Here is a 22636-nt window from a genome sequence, read left to right on the forward strand (position 1 = left end):
TAACTATTCCAACCACAACTACTTAATTCATGTTTGGTTGTTACAGGAACAAGAAATAAGAAAGGATTTTTCCTAATATGTATATATAATAAAAATAAGGATAAAGCCTTCAGGTTCTCCTGTGATAGTCCTTCTTCTCTAATCTTGGAGAACTTTAATATATCAGGCCCTATGTGTCCAATGACTTACAGTTAGATTTTGTAAACTCCTATTCTGTTATTCCTATTTAATCCTAATCTCTTGGTGTCATTATCTAATCTTAACATGTTAGTGCCTAGGGTCCGAGCAGTTGAGTCTTCAGGCCTAATCACTCTCAGTTGCTCATCACTGCCCTGAGTTGCTTCCTAAAATCTGACAATGGTGAGCAATGTCTGCACATGTGTGTCAGCCAATTGTAATCTCTGGCACATTTTGTAGACAGTTTTCATCCCAAAATAGAAAGTTTGCTTATGGCAGGATCTTTAAGGTAATATTTTAATGAAAGCTGAATATGAAAAAACAAAATGTGGCCAACATTTGAAAAGCCATTCATTTGTTCAAGCCTTTGATGAGATGTTAGTGTCAGGGTTTAGAGCTACTTGAAGTTCATTGTAAAAATGTTTCTAGTGTTTACTTTCTATACAAAATGTAGGTTGCTATAGAAACTTATTTCAATTTTAGCTGTTTTTATCAGGAGTACTATACTTCTAATCAGAACAAATAATTTTTATATAACTCATATACTTTTGCTTTCTGTGCACCTGAAATATGTGTGCATCTACTGTATAAAAGACTGAAAAATATGACTCCATTACCAACGAACAATGCAAAACAGCTTGATAGAAAGTATCTATAGGTTAATTGATGTTGGTATTGTAAAATTTGTGAACATCCCTAGTTATTGTAAAAAAATATTGCTTAATAATAATAAAGGGTACTAATGTATTTGTAGAGGGGCTTTAGAACATCTGTGTTTAAGGAAACTGCACATAAAAGCAGGGATTGTCTTGACTGAGTATCCAAGTTGCCTGGTAAACTCTGGTTTCACTATTTTCTGAGTCCTTTATAATATTGGATGAATGGACACAGGTTCTGTTCACAGGTGAACACAAGTTCTTTTATTTTTGTCAAACCAGTCAAAAGGCAAATACATATTGCTATGGTAGCCTCAGGTTCGCTAATGGCTATTGCGCAATTGCCTCTCTACATGACCAGCCAATAGGAACATTACTTGCTGCTTACATTAGTACATAGCAGCATTTCTGTTGGCTCGTAGTTGTTAAGGGTAGCAATATTGCCATGGCAACCTCTATTAATTTTGCCTCTTGCAAATGTGCACATTAGCACATTTGCAAGAGGCAAGTGACATTTCCAAGTCAACTTTTCTTGGTCTGCTATGTAAAAAAAGTAAACTGCTTAAAGAAGCTATCACAGAGTTACAGTAAAACCTGTTGCACAGATTCCAAGCTACTTCCACAGAATCTGTAGAATCTGTCATTGCACCCATTCCAATCTTTCTCCAGGCTATCCGGGCTGCATATATGGAAAAGGGTCTGTTAAGGTTTAAGAGGAATCCCACACCTTTTTGACTTTAAAACAAAAAACAGTTTTGTAACTTAAATATGTAAGAAAATACCAAACCATTCTAGGAAGAATGTTTTAGGTCCAGAAGAATCACATATCTTCTAAGCATTAAAGGTTTTAAGTAATTAGATGGGTAGAAAATGTGTATATTTATACAATATACAGTTGTAAAGCTGTTGTTTTTTTAATAAAAAAAAGAATATACATTTTGTTTGTCCACTATTGTGCCTTTGTTAAAAATTCTGCTAAACTGACCATCAGGACTACTACTTCCAGAGAAGTTTTACCATTCTCTGCCCATTTCCCAGCTAATTGGACAGAAATAATTTACCGTCTAGCGAGCAGACTGTAGGTGACAAATTATGTTATACTTCTAACCTGAACATTCAGAAGTGTTTCAACTGCCATATCATTCAATAAACAATGTAAACTACATCACTGTCTTAACAGAAATACAAATCCGTCGACTCGCTAAACCTACACACATTTCATCTGAGTTTAAGCCTCCAGGTATTTTATAAATGTCTGTTTTCCCACCACCATACATGGTTTTCTTTTTTTCCCCATCCAGATTTGTCACATTGTGCAAGCAGAGTAGCCCTGACTTACATGATCACTGTTACAAAATAATAGTTCTGCTACAAATCATAGACCTATGTTATGATCACATTATAGCAGAAGCTGTAGCAAAGGTGTATCATGAAAAAAAAAAATTTTTTATTCTATAAAAAATAGGGTACTATGCTACTTGACATGCAGTGGTTAAATATCTTGAGTTGTGTGTAAAGATTTACAAGTCATTTCTTCAATTTACCTGCAAGTGTTTTCTTACTAGTACTATGCAATGCTCATGTCTGGTATATTAAACAGCACATCACAGTGATATCTAGCGTGACCATTTCTACCTTGTTTTGGGCTTAGTGGCATTCCTGTAGAATACACTGCTTAAAAGTTTGTATGTGTAGATAAGAGAAGTGTATACACTGGCACACATAGTCACCTGTTCTCACCCATCAGGCCTGTTGCCGTTCTTCCTGTTACTGTATTCTATTTCTGTCAGTTCTTTCCTGTCTGCTTTAGCAGTCATCATTCTCTAGTAAAGCCGCCGGCTGTGATGTTAATGACTTCGGAAACCTGTCACGTCAGTACTATGCAGGACACAGTTTATTCAAATGCCCTGAGGGAAAAGAAGCATCATAGTTTTATGCACATACAAAGTGAGTGCAGCTAAAAGATCAAGGGTACCATTTCTTTTTTATGCTTTTATTTCAACAATAACTTACAATACTAATAATGAATTTCAAAGCTATTGATTGATCATGACAAAGTGATAATTGTGTCATGATACTTGGTTTTTTTTGTACATAAAGGACATCAGAAGTAATTTAAAAATTGTGAGAGAAGATCTCCAACAGCCACAGCTACTGTGCTATTGTCTATGGTGGATTAATGCGTAAACTGTTATTTCTCTTTAGATATATTTATCCTAAATTAGATTGTAAGAACATGAAATATATACAAACCCACTTGTTAAATGGCCAGTGCTGTAAGACAAATAAACCACAAAAATTTGATGGGGCAAAATTTCCATTAATGCCCCTGATTCATCAATAAAATCCGCGCTCGCTGGAAGCGCGAAAGTACGCGCGGCCATCGATCACGGATTACCGCGGTCCGGACTCGAGCGTGCGCGTACACTCGCCTCACTGCCAGCCGGATTCCAGCCTTCACAATAGGGAGCGCGAATCTGTTTAAAAAAAAAATTTCATGAAAAACAGTGGATCACTTTTGGTACAGAAATCTAGACCTCAGTGTAACGCTCAGGTGGTTAAACTGGGCTTTAAAGCAGGCCTTACACAAAATGTAGGGTTTTTTTGTATTTAGTATCTCCTCATTTAAAAATGCTTAGTCATATTGAGGATCTCCAGTCTCACAAGAATGGTGCAGGAGCACATTTGAAATCCTCAGCTTTCCCAGGATTCAGCAGTTCAGCTAAGTGATGTCACTGGTACCCAAGCAATGGGACTAGAAGCTATGATCTAAGGTGAAAATAGTTTACTTTTTTATGAGCCAGGAAGTTTTTATATAGAGGTGGGACACTACTAACATTTTGTGCAAAGTCTGCCTGTGTATAGACATATTAGTAGAGAGTGGTATAGAAAAGACAGGCTTTTATAGGCAGGACATATATTTAAAGTATTTTGCTTTATTAAGTATCAATTTTCCTACACTATACATTGTCCTACTGCACTAGACCTAATCTAACACAGTTCCACTTTGCTAGGATTACATCATGGATTTAAAAATGTCTTGTGATGTCAGTAATGTCCCCATGCCCGATGCGTTTTGCCCTACTGGGCTTCCTCAAGGGATTGGGAATCTTGGTGTTGGTACATGGACCATAGAAACACAACAAATAAACTTTAGTGGCACAGAGCCAAGTTCCTGATGGTTATATTGAATAGTTTGGACAATTTTAGTGCCGACTGTTATTCAGAAATAGCTTAGCTTGAATTTTGGATGTTATTTGATACTCCCCACTAGATTCAGTTACCCCCTTCTAGTTGAGGGGTTCCTGGTGCACCAAGCTGAATTGATGTCTTTCAAATAATGCTATTTAGGGCTTCCTGAGAGTTACGGCGCTGTAATTCAATAGCACGTTCCGTATATCGAATGTTGGAGCTTGCATTCTTTTAATGAGATTTCTGTCTTACTTTCTATTTATTTTCATGCACAGGAAGAGCCTTAGCGTTTTAATCAATCCTCAACTCAAAACTAAAAAAAACAAACAAAAAAGAAAACAAAAAAAATTAAACTTTAATGCACCAATAGCTTTAAAAAAAGACCTTGTAATTAGGTTGATAACAGACACAAGAATATTGCTGTGAGCGAGGAACTGAGGATTCTACATTTAAATCCTAAAACAAAAGCAACCTCAAATTAAAGACATGGATAACTGAAATAAGGCAAATAAAACAATTAGAAAAAAATCTTGGCAGTCAGTTGTGCACTACTATGACATTTCATATGTATATATTTCATACTGTATATATAACCCACTGTATTGACTATAAAACTTGAAGGTCCAGGTGGAATACGAATATGATGAATATTTACTGAGATAATCCCCTTGAACATTCATTCCAATGTGTTACTTCTTAAAACTGATGGATTGTAAACACTTGGTAGACACTGAAGTCAATAACTTGTTCATGGTCTATCAAACTATAAAACTGTTGAGTGTGAATACTACAGTAGAATCAATATTTTCTGCATTGCTAGAAGCTTAAACTGCAAAGATAATAATTTGACGAGTAAAGCATCTAAACTAAAAGCTTAGTTTTTAAAAAAGTAAATGGTATTGGGCCTGTTCAATGACATGTTTTCATCTTTGCATTGTTAATAGGATGCTGTGGAAGACTTCCAAACAATCATCGTTCTACTAATAGCCTAAAAATTGGAATATCATGCAAGCAGCTAAATGTGCATTTAGAATAAATGTATGGGAATATGGTATATGTTTTACATAAGGATGTATAATTGTATGCAGACAGTTTTGTTGATCATAATTGAAACCTTTACTGTTGCAGCAAAGTAGCTTGCCTAACAAACCCCCCAGGCAACTAAACAGTAAATGTAGTATACCTAACTGTACAGGCATAATGTATAGATTAGTAGGAGGAGCCACTAAGTATATTTAGGAATACATGAGATCAACATTCCCAGAAGTGCTGGTTTCTATACAGACTTAGGGGAAAAGTCCTCTACATAGAATGGTGTTGGGTGGCTTGGGCAGGGGGGGAAATAAGTATTTAGTTTCTTATGCAGGGAACAGTTTCTTTCTGGGATTGATTTTTGAGTCATTTTAAAACAGGACAGTCCTGTTAAAAGCAGATTCAGTGCAAACAAAACAAGAGACCAGAAAAAGCCTTTAAGCATGTGTACAAGATAACTTTTGTTGTCCGTCAGTTTTAACCTTCCTGGCCTTATATGTGCATAAGTAAGAACACAGGCTCCCTGACAATAGATTTGCAGAAATACTATTGAATTGTTTGTAATTGTACTTAACTAAAAAAAACATCATAAATAAACATGAATGTCTTTGTATTGTTAGAAATGTTGATTTTTTTCTATAAATACCCATTTATGTGACATTTTATTTTTATTTTTTTACAAGTGACGTTTTTGCACATACTGCAACACAAGTGCTTTGTTTAATGCGTACATGAGCCTACTAGAGGGATAAATGAGAGCATACCTCAAAACACAAGCACAACACAATGAGCCTGATTTATTAAAGCTTCCCAAGACTAGTAAGCCTACATTTTCCTCAGGAAAGCTGGGTAATTGAGCAAACCTAGAATGCATCTGGTCCAGAATTGAAAACATACTACTAACTAACAAATAGCAAATGACTTTTAGTAAATCAATTCCAGGCTTGCTGAATCACCCAGCTTTACAGAGGAAAATGTATCCTCTCCAGCCTTGAAGAGCTTTTTTTAAATCACACTCACTATCCTACATGTGTCAGCACCAACAGCCTGCAAAAAATGTAAATTTGGCCTTTGCATTTACTGTATGCACCCAACTGTACAGTTTGCACCCTGGTCATGTACTGAATGCTCCTAAAAGAGAGAGGAGTGAGTTGCCCACCCATTCCTTCCAGGACACTGGGACTTGATTCCCAAAAAAGAGCTGCAAATATACAGCAAAACATTCACCTGCAGCCTCATCCAAGCCCTATATTCCCTTTTCTAGTTGAAACTGAGGTAGATGATGCCAAAAATTTGGCATCTGATGTTTTGTTCTACTACAATTATTTATATATATATTTAACATATGCATACCTTCAAGCAAAAAGTAAAGTGGAAGGGAATAATGATAATGTACCCCTAGACCTAAATAATAATGTTTATTTTATTCTGCTCAGTTTCACATCACATTTAAGGAAATACGTGAACTATTGTAGTTCTGGCCTTTTTCTTGTATGCAAAATACACCATTGCCCTCAAGTAAATAATGTGCACACAGTTTTAAGAAAACATGGGTCTCATCTTTAGTTCTGTGGAAGCAAATCTGGAATTTATGGCTTCTGAATTTTCATTAATGTTAATTAAAAACTGTCACATATCCATGATATATTTTTTCAGTACACATGGCGTAGTAATACATTATAAGAATTCTGAGTTTTAGTTTGATGAGTCTCTTGTCTCATGCAAACAATATATACTCTCCTAGTAAATGTGGCAAGAAATATATGGACTCCGTACTTGTTAAAAGTTTTCTCATTTAAGTCAGCTGTAACAAAAACCAGGATATTTTAGGAAGTTAATTAGGATTTTGGCTCCAGGCATTATGTTCCAGAGTCTATTGTAGTTTATCACCCATGCAACATTAATATTCTTACCCACTGAAATGGTTCTATTGAAGCTATGTTACATTTTTAGCTACAATGGTTGGAAACAACTATTGTATCTTATTATATAGCTCAATTATATGCACTTTTTGGGTACAACTTTAAAGTGTGTAAGTAGATAATTTCTTTACTTGCATAAAATGTACATACATATATAAAGCCTAAAGGTACCCTAACCCTAAATAATGTCTGAAATAACACGGAATCACCCTAAAACAGACAAGAAATTATATTGTAAGTCTATAGGGAAACACTGATCCTGAATAATGCTTGAAATAACATGGAACCACCCTACAACAGAGGAATAGGAAAGCTTTCTCAGTTTAAGCACTCTGATCTCTTTGGTAAATATTAAACTAAAGTTCCACATTCAAAAATGTTGAATCATTATTGCAGAAAAGGGACAGACAACATCTACTCTGCAAATAGAATTTTTACCTGCCTGATCAGTCCATTGAACTGTCAAAAGCGGTGAACCGCACATAGTCAGCTCAGTTTTGCTTGCTAGGATAATCATGGCTTCCCCTGAGAGCACTGAATGAACTCCTGTGAACCTGCGTCAGCATTAGGTCCCCAGCCAATTAAGATGGCTGAAGATTGCCCATTTTCAAACATAAATCCACAGGATACATTTTAAGTAAATTTGATTGGCAAGTCATAACACCCAATACACAAAAGCAAACTGCAGATCCTTTATGAATCAGCAATATTTGGAGTTATACTCCATTGTAAACAATAAAGCAATGTTCCTCAACCAGGGTGTTATGGAACCCAAGGATTCATCCAGAGGTTGCTAGGGTTTTTTAAGCAATGAGAAATATGTGCCTCTTAGGTCAGTTTAAGTGACACCAATGATCTTTGTGGCTAAATGTAAGGGTGTCAGACTTCTTAATGGCCAGCAATGTAGGTGGCATTCTTCCAAATGACCACCACACTATGTACTGTGAGTTGTGGATTAAATTATTCGGTCCTTATGGCTAAGATCATAAAATGAGCAGAAAACATAGAAGCAAAGCAAGTTTGATGATTTTGGCGAACAAAATATCTAGCTCAGGTTTGTGAACACTTCATTATTAGCCATTATGACCATATTTTGCTGTATCCTTTTCTAGTTTGTGCCATTTATTTTAGTTATTAAAAATGTTCGATACATACACCATACCTTTTGTTAGCAGGTACTGCTATCACTACCTTGAAATTGCTTTTTCCTAGGAGCCCTTGGCAGGCTTTATGAATTTATACATAGACATGAGCCCTTCTGTGAGTCCCCCACATTGCAATGCAAAGTACCCTTCAGTTGGTTGCTGGGACATTTTAGGGTGAGAAATTCATGGAAATGGGAAAGTCAGCACCAATTTAAGGATTCCAGGGTTGTAGAAGTGATAGTACTAAAAATAGCAAAATTTAGATATTGGATGATGGTTGAGAATATGAGGTAAGTGTTCACTTGTCCAGGATATTTGTGACAAACATTTTAAGAGTTGTGTAGACCTACAATTTTGCTAATACCAGTTGTAGTAGAACTACATTTAATGTAGTATCAAAGCTAATAAAAATGTAATCAATATTGGGCTCTGTTTAATAAATGGAATCTGGCATTCCCTCAAACATTACCTTGTGGGAATCTTCAAGGTCTATGATTTTCAATGGTAGTAATTGATTCCCACCAGGAAATGTTTGAGGGAATGTCCTTGTTTTATAAAAAGGGCCCATTCTCTGTTTTTACCAATTTTTTTTTTACATTCACAAAATGTACTTAAAAAAATATGAAATTACATTTGTCTTAATTGTCTTACATTTGTCTTTGTCTTAATTTGTCTTTTCTTTTGTAGTTGTGCTGATGGGTACTTTGGACAGCCTTCAGTGCCAGGTGGATCATGCAAGCCGTGCCCATGCAATAAAAATCTTGACCTTTCAGCCCCTGGCTGTTGTGACAGAGAGACAGGAGCATGTATGATATGCAAGCCTGGTGTGACTGGGGAATATTGTGATAAATGTGCAGATGGATATTTTGGAGATGCTCTTGGGGCAAGGAACTGTCAACGTGAGTATCTACTCTTTGTTACACTGAACTAAAGACATAAGCATGAAAAAAAAACAGATATGAAGTGACATAAACCAAGTAGATAATTCTTTCACATGAGATTCTGTATTTTGCTACAGTTTTCCTTGTATAGGTGCGTACACACTTCCAATTTTTATCGTTCCAATCGAACGACGAACGATCGATTGGGCAAAAAATCGTTCGTAAAAAAGTAACCAACGACGCCGACGAACAAGGAAACTCGTTGGAAACGAACGACTGGACCGGCGGATCGGATTGGACGACGATCGTTGAACATCGTTCGTGTGTACGGTCGTTCGTTGATCGTCCATGTTCAGAGCATGCGTGATGAACGAACGTCCGTTCACTTTCCTGTCGTGCACATAGTTCCTCTATCGCTTAAACGATCGTATCTATTGTGTGTACAATATCTACGAACGATCGTGTCGTTATCTCTATGTGCAGGATCGGTGCTATACGATCGTTCGTATATATCGTGCAGGATCGTTCGTCGTTCGTTTTCCAACGATAATAATTGGAAGTGTGTACGTAGCTTATGTCACCTTGCAACAGATGAGCTATAACAAAAGCATGTTAGTTGGAAAGTAGAATTATCATAAAAAACTAGGATTATATTAGAGGTAATATGATAAACTATTCTATATTTTCAAGTTCCTTTTAGCCTTTTATTTGCCAATTAAGAAATCTAACTAGCTGCCCCTTTCCTAGATAGCCACTGTCACATGGAATAAATGAAGGCAATTAAATTCTGAAATCACAATCATACCTAAAAGAATGATTGTAGACTGAGTGAGCAATAAAGTGACCAGGTTGATAATCATGTGTTTTTGTCTACAGTGTCTTCCCTAGGTAGCAGGGTTGGCAGTTTTTATTTTAAATTCTAACTGCAGCAAAGAAACATCTTTGAAGCCACTGATATTCCAGGAACCTAGACACAGAACTTTTTGTTGAGAGCCCATGCATACTGTCATATATGGGGCAGTAATAAAATTATGTGCAAAAAAAGTCAAAAGAAAACTATTCTCTGTCAAAACCACCACAAAAAACCCTTTGCCTCTAGCAACAGGGGGATATTTGATTACCTTCCATTATTTAGTGTTATGACCAGGTCTGAACACTGGGATGTGGAATGCGGACAACAATATTGTGCCTGATTTATTAAAGTATTTCAAGGCTGGAGAAGGTAGACTAACCTTGGAGAACCGGGGTGATTCAGCAAACCTGCAATGGATTTCTTAAAAATAATTTGCTATTAGTTGGCAAATGTTTTCAGTCTTGGACCAGATCCTTTTCAGGTTTGCTGAATCACCCAGACTTTCTCATGATAGTCTTGAAGAACTTTAATAAATGAGGCCCATCGTGTAAGTTTGTGAGAATTTACCCAGCACTAAACTTACGATAGCAATAGAATGCAATGAAGGTGAATATATGCGAATTAGAGGTTGGGCTAGCAAAAGATGTTATCGTTTTCCCTGAATGGTGAAGAGACAGAAACTTTAATCCTATAACTAAATAATTACTGGTAATTTCCTTAGGTTTTCTTTTTTCAGAAAAGTAGTTTAGGGGGCTAAAATATAAAGTTATTAAGGAACATGTACAGATCTTGTCTTAGCTCCCACAGCAATTCCTAAAAAGTCTGATTTTTTTTCCCACCAATGGGATGATGAAGGTGAAAATAATTTAATTTGATTTTTTACAGAAAAAAGTCACAACTTCTCTCTAAAAATGAAAAGGGGAACAATAAAAAAGCTTACAACACACAGTTTGCACATGAACTGTGTAGCAAGAATAATGACATAAGTTAGTTTAAAAAATTAGTTTAAATTTTGGCCTAAAATATTTAAAAAAGAACACTACTGCTGAAATTCACATCTCTAGTATTGATTGAGTACCTAATGTAGATTTCAAATCTGTTCATGTGTCTCTGTAGATGCTCTTTTATATACTAGGCCTATGCTGTACATAGAGTTGGTCCTACTCTTAAGGGAAACCTAAACTTTTTATCATATGACATCTGACAGTGATGGGGTGTGGTTTATTGTTGACTTGACAGAAATTGTACACCCATGTACACCTTTCACCCAGGATTTAATGGCAATGTCCATGGGCACACAGGGATCATTTTGAAAACTTAGGTAGCTTTAGTCTGGTTTGCCTTACCTTTTATTTTATGCAACTATAACTGTAATTGTAAATTTCAGATGGAGTGCAGGTGAGCTTAGAGTTCTCCATTTTATCTTACTATACCTGAAAAAATAAACGCAGTCTCCCTAGACAAAAGGTAGCCTTTATCTGTCATTTGTAAGAGATAAGGTGCAACCTTTTTCTCAACATAAAAGGTCTGAGAAAGGGTTTCAAATATAGTTTAGCAGAAGTAGAAACACCTTCAATAGGAGAATGTTTGTATAACAAAGAGCGTTTAAAATTGTTCTCTCCCATTCACTTGATGTTGCCTAGATATTAGAGCAGTATCAGTAAACTGTTTATATATTTAAAAGTTTTTCCAGTTAGTTTAGAATACTAAATAAATTAAATTAAAGCAATGTTTATAGTTTGAGCCTATTAAAAAAAAATTTAATGGACTCATTTGTACACTTTGTTGTCCCACAGCATGCAACTGTAATATTAATGGGTCAGTATCCACCAGCTGTGACGTTCAGACTGGACAGTGTCAGTGCAAATATAATGTAATTGGACGCCACTGTGATGAGTGTTTGGTAAGTTTTATCATATAAAATCTTTCCACCAAAAATATTGAAATATATTTAGTCAAATTAAATTTCCTTATTGTTTGTATATATAAATTGTGAATGTTTTACATTCTTCCATCTTGTATTAGCTCTTCTTCATACAAATATTGAACTCCCCAGTTGTCTGCAGACTTACTGTAATGGTAGTGAAAAACAGTCAATAATAACCTGCAACATAGTTGTGAAATGGTGAGAAATATTGTATTTTTATAGGTCTTCATGCTTGCTACCATGATAAAACACCTGCTTTAAGGAGTAGTTTGCCATTATGCCCAAGCAGTTTATTTATAGCTGAATGTTGGGTAAAACATGTAATGTGATGTAAACACTTTAACTCATAGAATACCAAATGCACATACCACATGCACACTTCTTAAACATTTTTGGGATTTAGAGAGTGTAAGAGGAACAGTAGCTTATAAATCCATTGTATTATTTGTCTAGATTGCTGGCTGTGGTCAGTTGCCATAGCAGAGAACATACAAGTTTCCAACTAATTAGAAGTACTTCTAAAAATGGCAATTTTTTTTTCTTTTTATCAGGAAAGCAATTCAAACAAGAAATTAAACCTAACAATTCCATTTTTCATTCACGTATAAGGTATGACTGCTATGAGATAACCAAAAGTAATATTCAATTATGGTTCAGATGGATTTCCATAATAGATTAGGATTTTTGTGGAAACTTTGACAATCACTGATGGGCAGGGATGTTGGCCCAGTAGCAGATTTATTTTTTTAACCAAACTTTTGTACAAAGCTTTTACAACAGAGCATTCCAAAAAGTTAGGCTGATAATTGCTGCCAATACTTAATACTAACCTATCATATGAAAAATTCACAGCCCATACTTTGGTCACTACACGCCCTAAAGTCAGAAAACAAAAAATGCATTTTTTAAATACTTCTAAATACAATTGTGGTCACAAAATGGACAAAAACCTATGGTTTGGTACAGTGTTTGATGAAGAACAGAATCAGCCAGATCTTCGGCAGAGATCCTGTGGCTACATAAATATACTAGCATGGAATCACATGAAGCTATTTAGAAGCTTTTCAGAATATCCATCTCATATAACCTTTAGAAATTAGAGAGAGTTGGGCAGTGGATTCTTTCTCAAAGAGCCCTACTTTAAAGTAAGTGGATTCTCAAAGCAAGTTTGAATTAAATAAATGCTTTTTAGATGCCTTTTACCTTTCCCATTTGTGAACAAATATCTAATTCTAAAAAATTAAATCCCAAGGTAAATATTGATAGATAACCAAACACCATTTAGATCTCCCTGAGTAAGATGTATGTATTAATATATAGAAATATATTCCACTACCATTACGGGCTTCACCTATGCACTTTTCAAATGTCAAGCAGGTAACAAAATTGTAACACATGCCATTACAAAATGATTCTGCACTATACCATGACTGTATGGGTGCCGTAAATAAATATTTCAATCGGTTATAAAGATGAATGTTAGTTTTGTAGTTCTTGAGAATGTACCTAAAACACAGCCTCCTGTTCAGATTTTGCATTTTGATTCCAATATTTCATAGACCATATGATTTATGCATTGATTTAGCTTTACTGTGGGACCAAAATGGATTTCTTATCATAATACTTTTTTTGAAGATGTCAGTTTCTTTTGACATAAACTACATGCTTTTATACCTAACATTTTTACTTTCATAGATGAATATTTCAAAAAAAACAAAAACAAAGAAAAGCTGCCATATAAATCCTGTTGATTTTTTTTGTTGATTTGCTTTTCTATTCAATTGCGCTAAAAGTGTTTGAAGAGTCTATTCATCATTTTAGGCTGGGTCCTATTCAACTAAAGCAAGCTTTTTTACTTCAGAAATACTACATGAACACATTCAGTTTACAGTGTTTCCGTCATCTAATTCATAACAGTAAAGTTTTTTGACCTGCATCTGTTCAACCTTTCCAAAAGTTAATGGACAAGGGTATAAACATTAAAGAGAATATGTTATAATAAAAGGGGCCCTTGAAATAAATTATAAATAAAACCATTAGTTTTACGTCAGACTTGTAGTTTTCCACATATTGAGATACAATGAAATGGTGTTTACTTTCAGAATATTGCCATGGAAGGTTTAATGTAATGTACATAGTTGTGTATTCTTTAGTCAACTTGCCCTGCATTGTATAGTAGTTTTATTTGTACAAAGGTTATATTTTGTATAAGTATAATCTCAGACTTATCCTACTATGCTAGGAAAAATCCAGGGATATCACAAACAAGCTGTGTAGTGAATTTGAGAGTGGAAACTGCTAACCTGGTCTCATAACCTCTCACAACTCAAGTTTAGGTGCAGATTGCTAAACAACTAACCAGGAACCGTTGTAATTTCCTATGAGAATGTATCAGGGAGCCTCCCGCTCCTCCGTCCCTTCCTTCTTCTTTTCATTGAAATGAACAGCAGTGTGTGTACAGCACTCATTTAAGAACAGTTTGCCTAATCAAAAGAGAATAGGTCAGGGACAAATTTTAATAAATACATTTATGGAACTGTCACTGGTCTTAAATGTGCATGGTAAAATGAGTCAAGAAAGAATATTCTTGAATTACCATAAAGAAAACAGGTATTTATACCTTTTGGATACATGGATTCACAATTGTTCCAGGTTGGAAACCCATTTTATAGTAAAGAGTGTAATGATTGATATTGCTTATCTTTATGTAAGCCCCGTTTAGGACTGCACAAGGACTGCGCAACACATTGATGTGCTCTATTTTTAAATTAAATCATTTCAAATAAAAAAATGCACTCAAAAATATATGGGGTGCAATTGCTGACCTACATTAAAAGCTAATTAGAGAATACTTATAAACATGGAGCCATCAACAGTAAGTGCTTCACATTCAACAATTCTTAATGACTAAGTACTGTTAGAACAAAACTCTTCAAGGTGCTGATATGCTTTTTTAAATTTCCTGTGTTACAATGTGAATAGGCACTTAGGTTATATAGCATACCGATGCTAGTATATGTACTTCTGGAAATGCTACTTGGCTGAATGTTATTCTGATTTCAATATAGTGAGTCAAAACTCAAAACAAGTATTCAGTATAGGAAAGAAAACAAATTATTTTCTCTTATCTGCATACTCATTTAAATTAACATATTAAACCAGAAGCTTCAATGTTACAGCTTGACAACTAGCATTTTATGAAGTACAGCAAAGTAATCACAGCCTTGGTGTATTTTTTCATGATAGTTTTCCTTTAAAGATGATTACAGTAGTTTTTGCCTTAATCATAGCTAGACAACGAAGTCAAAATCAATATACAATTCTCTCTCTGTACTAGTATTGATTGAATTGACCTCAGTTCTACGTCTGTTTGGCTGTACTGAGGTATAAAATTTGGAACTTTCTGCTGTGTACATTAACTACAGGCTCCCAGCAGATGTAAACATCCATATGTACGTTCTTTATTATTGTGAAGTTCAGCCAGAATTCTAAATGGCTGGTACTTTCAGTGGTGGTTAAGCCTTGACCCCTATTAGCCAATGCATCTCCTGCCTTCTGTTCACAAAATTTTAGATAGTATCAACCATTTTTCTGTTCTCATTTGTTTACCTACACTTTTGTTCGTTTTCACTCTACTCTCTTTCAAAATCATAACTACAGAAAACTGCCAACTGCGCCATTGCCTATTGCCATTTTTTATACTTTATTCACATTTTAAGTGGTTTTTAGTCCAGAGTAATGAGCCCTTTATTTTTTAAAGTTCACAGTCACTTAAATGTTGGTACTTTTTTTATTGCTCATGATTTTAATGTTTCATTTGTACATTGCACAAACAAATAATGTATCAGCGCTCATCTAGAATAATTTATCATTTAATTACAATTATAATTTGTTATGTGATGTATCTGAGACAAAGCATGAAATATTCATTGCTAAATGTCATCTGCTTTATTCTTCAGAAAGACATTGTGTTCTGTCTCTTAGAATTACCTTACTTGAATGTCAGATCTCGGCAGCTTAACAATTTCTCCTGCTTTTCAATTCTCTTGTATCTGTTTTTTGTTTCTTACACTTTTTCTTTATTCTTTGCTTTCCCTTTAAAAGCCAAACTGTTGGTGGGATTCTGAGAAGCAGTTATGTCAGCCCTGTAGCTGTAGTGTCAGTGGTTCAATGTCTCAACGCTGTGACATAACGGGGAGGTGTATCTGTAAACCTGAGTTCTTTGGGAAACGGTGTGAGTTCCAAAGGCAGGGTTATGAGCGGAAAGAACTGCCTCGGAAATCTCAAAATACCCAAGCTTCCGCTCAGAGGGGGGAATACCCCACATCAAAAGGTTGTCCTAGAGGTTCTTACAAACCAACCATACCGGTAACTTATTTGCAGGTCTTTTGTGCATGGCGTGGAGTTTAATACTACTGCATGTCAAGTTGTTGATCAATCTCTGAATACATTACCAAGAGTCTAATACTAAAAAGTTAATTGTGCTGTTGATGGCATTTTTAATGTTAAAGTGTGAGATTTGAAGTTTAAAACTCTGCTGCATGGATATATATATATATTATTCATTATTTATTAATGCAATACATTTAATTACTTTTGTTTGAATATGAATTAGCACAACTGTATGAACCATGTTTAAATTTTAGTAGGACACAGATGTAACATCATTGGCAACACAGCCTATATTACTTGTAGGGGTTATCCATACATGCTGCTGCTCATCTGGACATTTTTAATATTTAAAGATCATGTAAAAGTTCACTATTAACTGAAGCTGCAATTGACTCACATGTCATCATTAAATATTTAAAGGTTTACATCTTCACCACTCACCAAGTGTGAACTAACATAAATGTTTGCAAGCAGAGAAAGCAGGTGCATTGGTAACTACCAGATCCTAGCCTGATTCAGGTTTATGGTACCAGGATAAATTTACACTTTTCATTGCTGGTTACATCTTTAATGTTTAATCTGTCTATGGCATTTGTACATGAGTATTGTTTTGTCTTTACCATTGTTATAATTTTCAAAACAAAAAATCCATCTAAACTTCTATCACATTTATAAAGTCCAGGTTTGTGCTTTATAAATGTGCCCATTACTTTATTGTATTGTATGAGAAAGAAAAAGGCTGGAGAGAATAAACTTTCATCTGTTAAACTGGGTAATCCGTTAAACCTAGAATGGATTTCCCAAAAGTATTTAGCTATTTGTTAGCACATGTTTTCACTCCTGGACCAGATCCATTCCAGGTTTACTGGATTACCCAGCTTCAGTGATAAAATTGACCATTGGGTCCGATTTATTAAAGCTGTCCAAGACTAGAGAAGATCAAGGAAGAACCTGGGTGATCCAGATTTCTAAACTTGATGTACTATTAGTTGGCAAATGTTTTCAATCCTAAAGAAAATCTTTTCCAGGTTTAGTGGATAACCAGGTTATTCCATGATGGTTTATCTTCTCCAGCTTATCTCATTATAGTCTATATTCTCCTGTCTTTGAGAACTTTAATAAATTAGGCCCATTGCTGTATAAATATGGTACTGCAGTATCCTGTCCTGTCATAACCGCTTTCTTTTTCAAAATAGGGCCCTAATACTCTAAATCACATTTAATATTGTAAGAACTTTTTAATGGCTACTTTGCTGCTACTATTATAATAAATTAGACCAGGGATTTAGTAGTCCTACTGTTAAGAATTGTGTAATAATTTTGCATGAGTTTGTCAACCCCTTTTAGTACTTTTTAAATTTGAAAAAAATTGTACATAGTTCAGTTTTGTTTTTTGCTCCCATTTCAGCCACAGACATATGGTCCTGTTTTCGCTCAAGGATGTGTTCCCTGTAACTGCAACTCTTTTGGGTCCAAATCATTTGACTGCGACGACAGTGGCAAATGTCGCTGTCAACCTGGAGTAGCTGGAGAAAAATGTGATCATTGTGCCCGTGGTTTTTATGATTTCCAAGAAGGTGGATGCACCCGTAAGTACATTTCTTGACACAGAGCTCATAAATGTAAAACCATTTCTTTATGATGCATTCCCTTAGTGCATGCTCATTTACATATGCTATCTGTATTGCAAAAAGGCAGTTTATTTAAAAGGAAAGGGCTTCCAACACACCAATACACACAAAAAAATAGACATACACCACTTTTTTTCCAACACAATGCACCATAATGCATAATGGTTCATTTTCCTTATGGTGGTTTTACGAGGTGCCACACATCTGTATTGGGTAATACAATGAAAAGCACCACAATACACTAACATAACATACATTGGTGCATTCCTTTATTTATTATTAACAGTTAATAAATCAACATAAAACAATGATACAAAATCATAAAAAACTAATTTCCCTTATATTTTGTCTAGACTTTTTATTAGATCTCCACTCCACCATTTAGTTTCCAGTTGTTGAATTAACTTATTGGTATATGTGCAATGGTGCAGGTATACTATGATCCTTCTTGCCCTTTGCATAGTTCTATAAATGTTTATGCAACACATTTTGTTTATCCCACATAATTTAAAACTCAGTCACACTCGAGAAGATAGATAATGTGTTAATGTCTAATGTCAAGAATTGTCTAATATGAACTCCCTCTCCATCACCTAGATTTAGGTTTAAACATATCAATATTGATCAACCCTAGTCCTATAGTTTTACAAAAAGCAAAGCTCATGCTCTTTACTAATTTGGGAACTGTAGCTTTGACTCAGCAAAGGATGTGTTAGACCTTTGCAGAAAGATCACTGCTTTCACAGAAAGGGCAAGGATCCTTTTTATAGCATGTTGGCAGGGGATAGAATTTTTAACTTTTTTAGAAAAACTATTAATACCGATTCACCTGAAATGTAATTAATTCCTCTAAGGCAGTGGTCGCCAACCTCTTCGGACCTACGAACTACTAAAAGCACGAACTCCAGGAGGGTCATGTGTCACTCAAAGAAAAAGAAACTTCCCTCAGAGTGTGCCAGAACCTGCCCTCAATAAAATTTGCTTGAATAAAAAAAAAAATAAAAAAAAAAGCAAATGCATCCCTAAACTGCTCTGGATGGAATATTTTACCTTGTGGGTCTAAATACCTTGATAACAGACCAATTGCCTATAATAAACAATAGCAGCCAATAATCTTTAAACTAGCTCTAGCAAACCTGAACATAATTTTTTTTGTTTAGTTCCTATAAATTACCTTAGTTATAAAGAACATGTCTAATTTGCCTATATTACGCAGACACAGTCAAGTTTTTCTTTAGTTATTTCCTTTCATACATGACATGGTAAATAAGACCCTGTAACCGAATTCAAGCAGTAACAATATAAAGACATTATATTTCTTTTTTACATTTAACAATTATCATGCAATAACATTTCTTTTTAAAGTGGAGTTTCACATTTTTAGGTGTATTCATCTCCTTATGGCTCTTTCCATTTCCCATTCTAGACTTTTTAATTGATGCCAAATGATGTTCAATAGGGGAGGTTATATGCTGGTACAATAGAATGGAAAATGCATATTCGTTGCATTTCACGCTGTAGGAACATACAACAGTGCTGTTCCTAATAGGAGTTTTGTCTCTATTTAGCTTGTGATTGCCCTCATGTCGGGAATAATTGTGATGAAGAAACTGGCCAATGTGTTTGTCCTCCTAACACCATTGGAGAACAGTGTGATAAATGCGCACCAAACCACTGGGGATACAGCATTATCTCTGGATGTAAGGTCAGTCAATCAATATATTCACAGTAGGGTAAATACGGGTCAGACTGGTATATACTTACAAGCATCACGGTATGATTGTCAATGGTTGACAATCAGTATTGATTAGTACTATTCCTGCTGAGGATTTGATATGAACGTTGGTGTGTTGCTTCTATTTTAATATCTCTTTGTGGTAAACCTTATGAATGGTACGTGTACTGAATATTTTCTACCTGCCACTGATATGTCACATTCTTCCCTACATCTTAGTCATATCAAAATAGATATTAGAATTTTTAGGCAACATATTATAGAAATGTTAATAATTAGGTGGGGTTTGGAAACTGTTTAATTTCCTGGTATTGAAAGTCATGGGCGTTTACAAATACAAAAAATAAAATGGTTAACTTGAAACAAAAAAAAGTCATAAGTATGCTGTTTAAGAGTGTGAAGTGTAATTTGCTTGTTTTGCATCACTTACTTCATCAACTACATCAACATCTGAGAAAGTAAAAAGGATCTGACACAACTTCAAAGTGGGCATCTAATTCAGTTAATGACCCCATTGATTTTGATGTCGCTAGATCTTACCCCACCACCACTTGTTATTATTTTTGTTACTGATTAGGCAAGCAGTACTGAGTGGAGTCTGATCATAGGGTATTAAACCATGTGGTGAAGGTGCTTGTCAGTATAAAATAGCAATGAGAAGTCCACATTTAATGCTTGTCATTTGATTTTCAGCATCAAATGCTTCTGAAATAAAACTGCCACAAGACTATATTTAATGTGGGGGCAATGTCAGAATGAAAAAGGGACATATCGCTGAACAATCAGTTTGGAAAGTATTCCATATGTCTCATTTATAATGCATGTACATTTTAGTCATAGAATAATCCAATTCCATGTAAATTTGGAATAAAAGTTGGTTTCTTCACAAGCACCTTATACTTTCTGTTTGTTTATAGTCATATAAATAAGCAAACAAAAATACTAAAACAATTTTTTCCCTAAAAGGTCCCCATTTAGTCTGAGAAATGTATGAATAAAGTGGATCTTTCAGCACATTTATTTTAAATCCACAAGAAGAAATTCTCCAACTAATGACTTTGCAATGCATGCAGCAGGATATATTTCCTCAGTCTCCAGGAAAGTGTATCCCAGTGGCCGGAATTTAACATTATACTTTTGCAGAAAGTCACAAGCTAAAAATCTTTAATTGTAGGGCTAATTTGTTTCAGACTTTTGTTACACAGCCAATGATTTCAGTACACTGGGATTTACATGACTGTCTAGTTGTAGATAGTAGATGCTGACCCTGATCAGGGATACACAAATTCCATCTGCTATGCCAGAAAAAAAGGTCATTAAGGTGTAGTGCACGGCCCACAGTTGAGGTGACAACCCGGGATTGCAATACATGCTTGTCAACAAAAAAATGGCCGCTAAGGTCACTCAGGCTTTCTTACATAGACCAACGTAGACCTCAATATTTATTACTAAAACAGCTAACCAATCAGAGAGACCCCTTATATGTGAAGAATAGATCTTGTACCATTGGTTTTCTCTTCTATGCTCTGGATTAGATGATGTCATATATCAGAATATGTACCATATGTGAAGGGGGGACTCTGTTGTAAGGGAGGATCCGGATTTGAGTATTATGAAGCAGATAACTGATGAAAAGAGGCTTTCCTGATGAACCTGTCATGATCAGTTGAAAATTAGCATTGGGGCCCATAGATCTGTACATAAAAGACCATCAGATGGTGCAGCAGAGTTGTTGCTGAAGGATGGAGGCCATATCCAAATTGGACACCAGAGCCCTTTGGTCTGTAGCGATGTCACTTCATGTAAGGAATGTAATAATGCATATTAGCTTTAGATTCTTATGCATTAAAGACTCAAATAAAATATCTATAGCAATATTTGAAGAATATTTGAAAATGAGTAGAAGCTCACTTGTTGATAAAAAGATGAGACTTAATATTTTATGCACCCAACATACACATAACCTGCAATAATATATTTTTTATAATATTTTTAGGAATTTAGGATTAGCTTATTTGAGGGTGGGAATAGCTTCGAGTTTCTGAGCTTGTAAACAAATTAAACAATTATGCTAGTTTATACAGAGAGCTTGTTTTAATTATTTATAAGATCTGTCTTTTAATACTCCTTTGTACTTTCAAACGGTATGATATTTCCTAAAGCGAAAACAAAATTCTGCATATTTGTATGACAGTAATAACCCAGGGAAACGCTGCTTTTTAAATTAGTAATGATAAATATGCCACAACTCATAGTTTGCTATGTTTACAACTAATTTCTCTAAAGAGTTGTTACCGAAACACTTGAGAGGGCTAGACATGACTCAAAGGCCAGATATTAATATGTAAAAATCCCCTTTTTCACTAAGAACAGCCTAAACAATTTAACACTCTTAAGAGTTTGTGCACTACAAAAACTGTTTGAAATGATATCTATTAAATGTGAGTTCCGTTTTTGTTTTTTGGAGTTTTTTTTGTCACTTGAAATGGAAGAAGTGGGTAGAAGCTGTTAAATGTTAACACTTTTTTCTGAGACCTCCCCAAAGTCATCTATCAGTAAAATGTGGTTGGTGGTAAAAATGGAAACTTTTAGTTTTGCTCATGAAGCTTCTGTTATAATGATTTTTTGATTTTTTTAAGGTTTTGTATGCTATTTAAGAAAGTTTAGCTTAGGGTTCTTTGAATTTGCTGTTTTTATTTTCTTTTTTGTATGTTCAATTCTTACTTACTTTTTGTCACTTTTATTTTTATATTTGTTTTTATTTGTTTACTTTGCTTTTTCCTATATGCACAAAACAGCAGTATTTTATTTTTAAAATATTCAGAATTATGCCATTTTATGGCACACAAACATCTCTAAAAGAATTTAACTTGCATACCTATTATGAGCTCTTTAAAGTCTAATGCACTTGATTTGGTTTTCTCCACTGTCTCTAATGCATTTACCTAAATTGATGAAAGTAAGCGAAATCACTGGATATTAACTTTAATTCACAGATCAGCTTGCTGGTAAAACTGATATTGCAATTAAACAGTAAAAGATGCACAAATGCAATGTCCATGGTGGCATTTGATTAGTCTGTGAAATAAGGTA

General features: G+C 34.9%; 1 protein-coding gene across 1 annotated transcript in view; it reads left to right on the top strand.

Moving 5' to 3' along the window:
- The window catches only part of LAMA2 (laminin subunit alpha 2), a 405950-nt gene that overhangs the window by 220199 nt on the left and 163115 nt on the right, over positions 1–22636 (top strand). The window contains exons 19-22 of the mRNA XM_072410219.1: positions 8812–9023; positions 11655–11761; positions 17586–17766; positions 19377–19513. Of these exons, the coding sequence (XP_072266320.1) occupies positions 8812–9023; positions 11655–11761; positions 17586–17766; positions 19377–19513 (637 nt within the window). The remainder of the gene's footprint in view (positions 1–8811; positions 9024–11654; positions 11762–17585; positions 17767–19376; positions 19514–22636) is intronic.

The sequence above is a fragment of the Pyxicephalus adspersus genome, chromosome 4 (assembly GCF_032062135.1).
Source record: "Pyxicephalus adspersus chromosome 4, UCB_Pads_2.0, whole genome shotgun sequence".
NCBI lineage: Eukaryota > Metazoa > Chordata > Amphibia > Anura > Pyxicephalidae > Pyxicephalus > Pyxicephalus adspersus.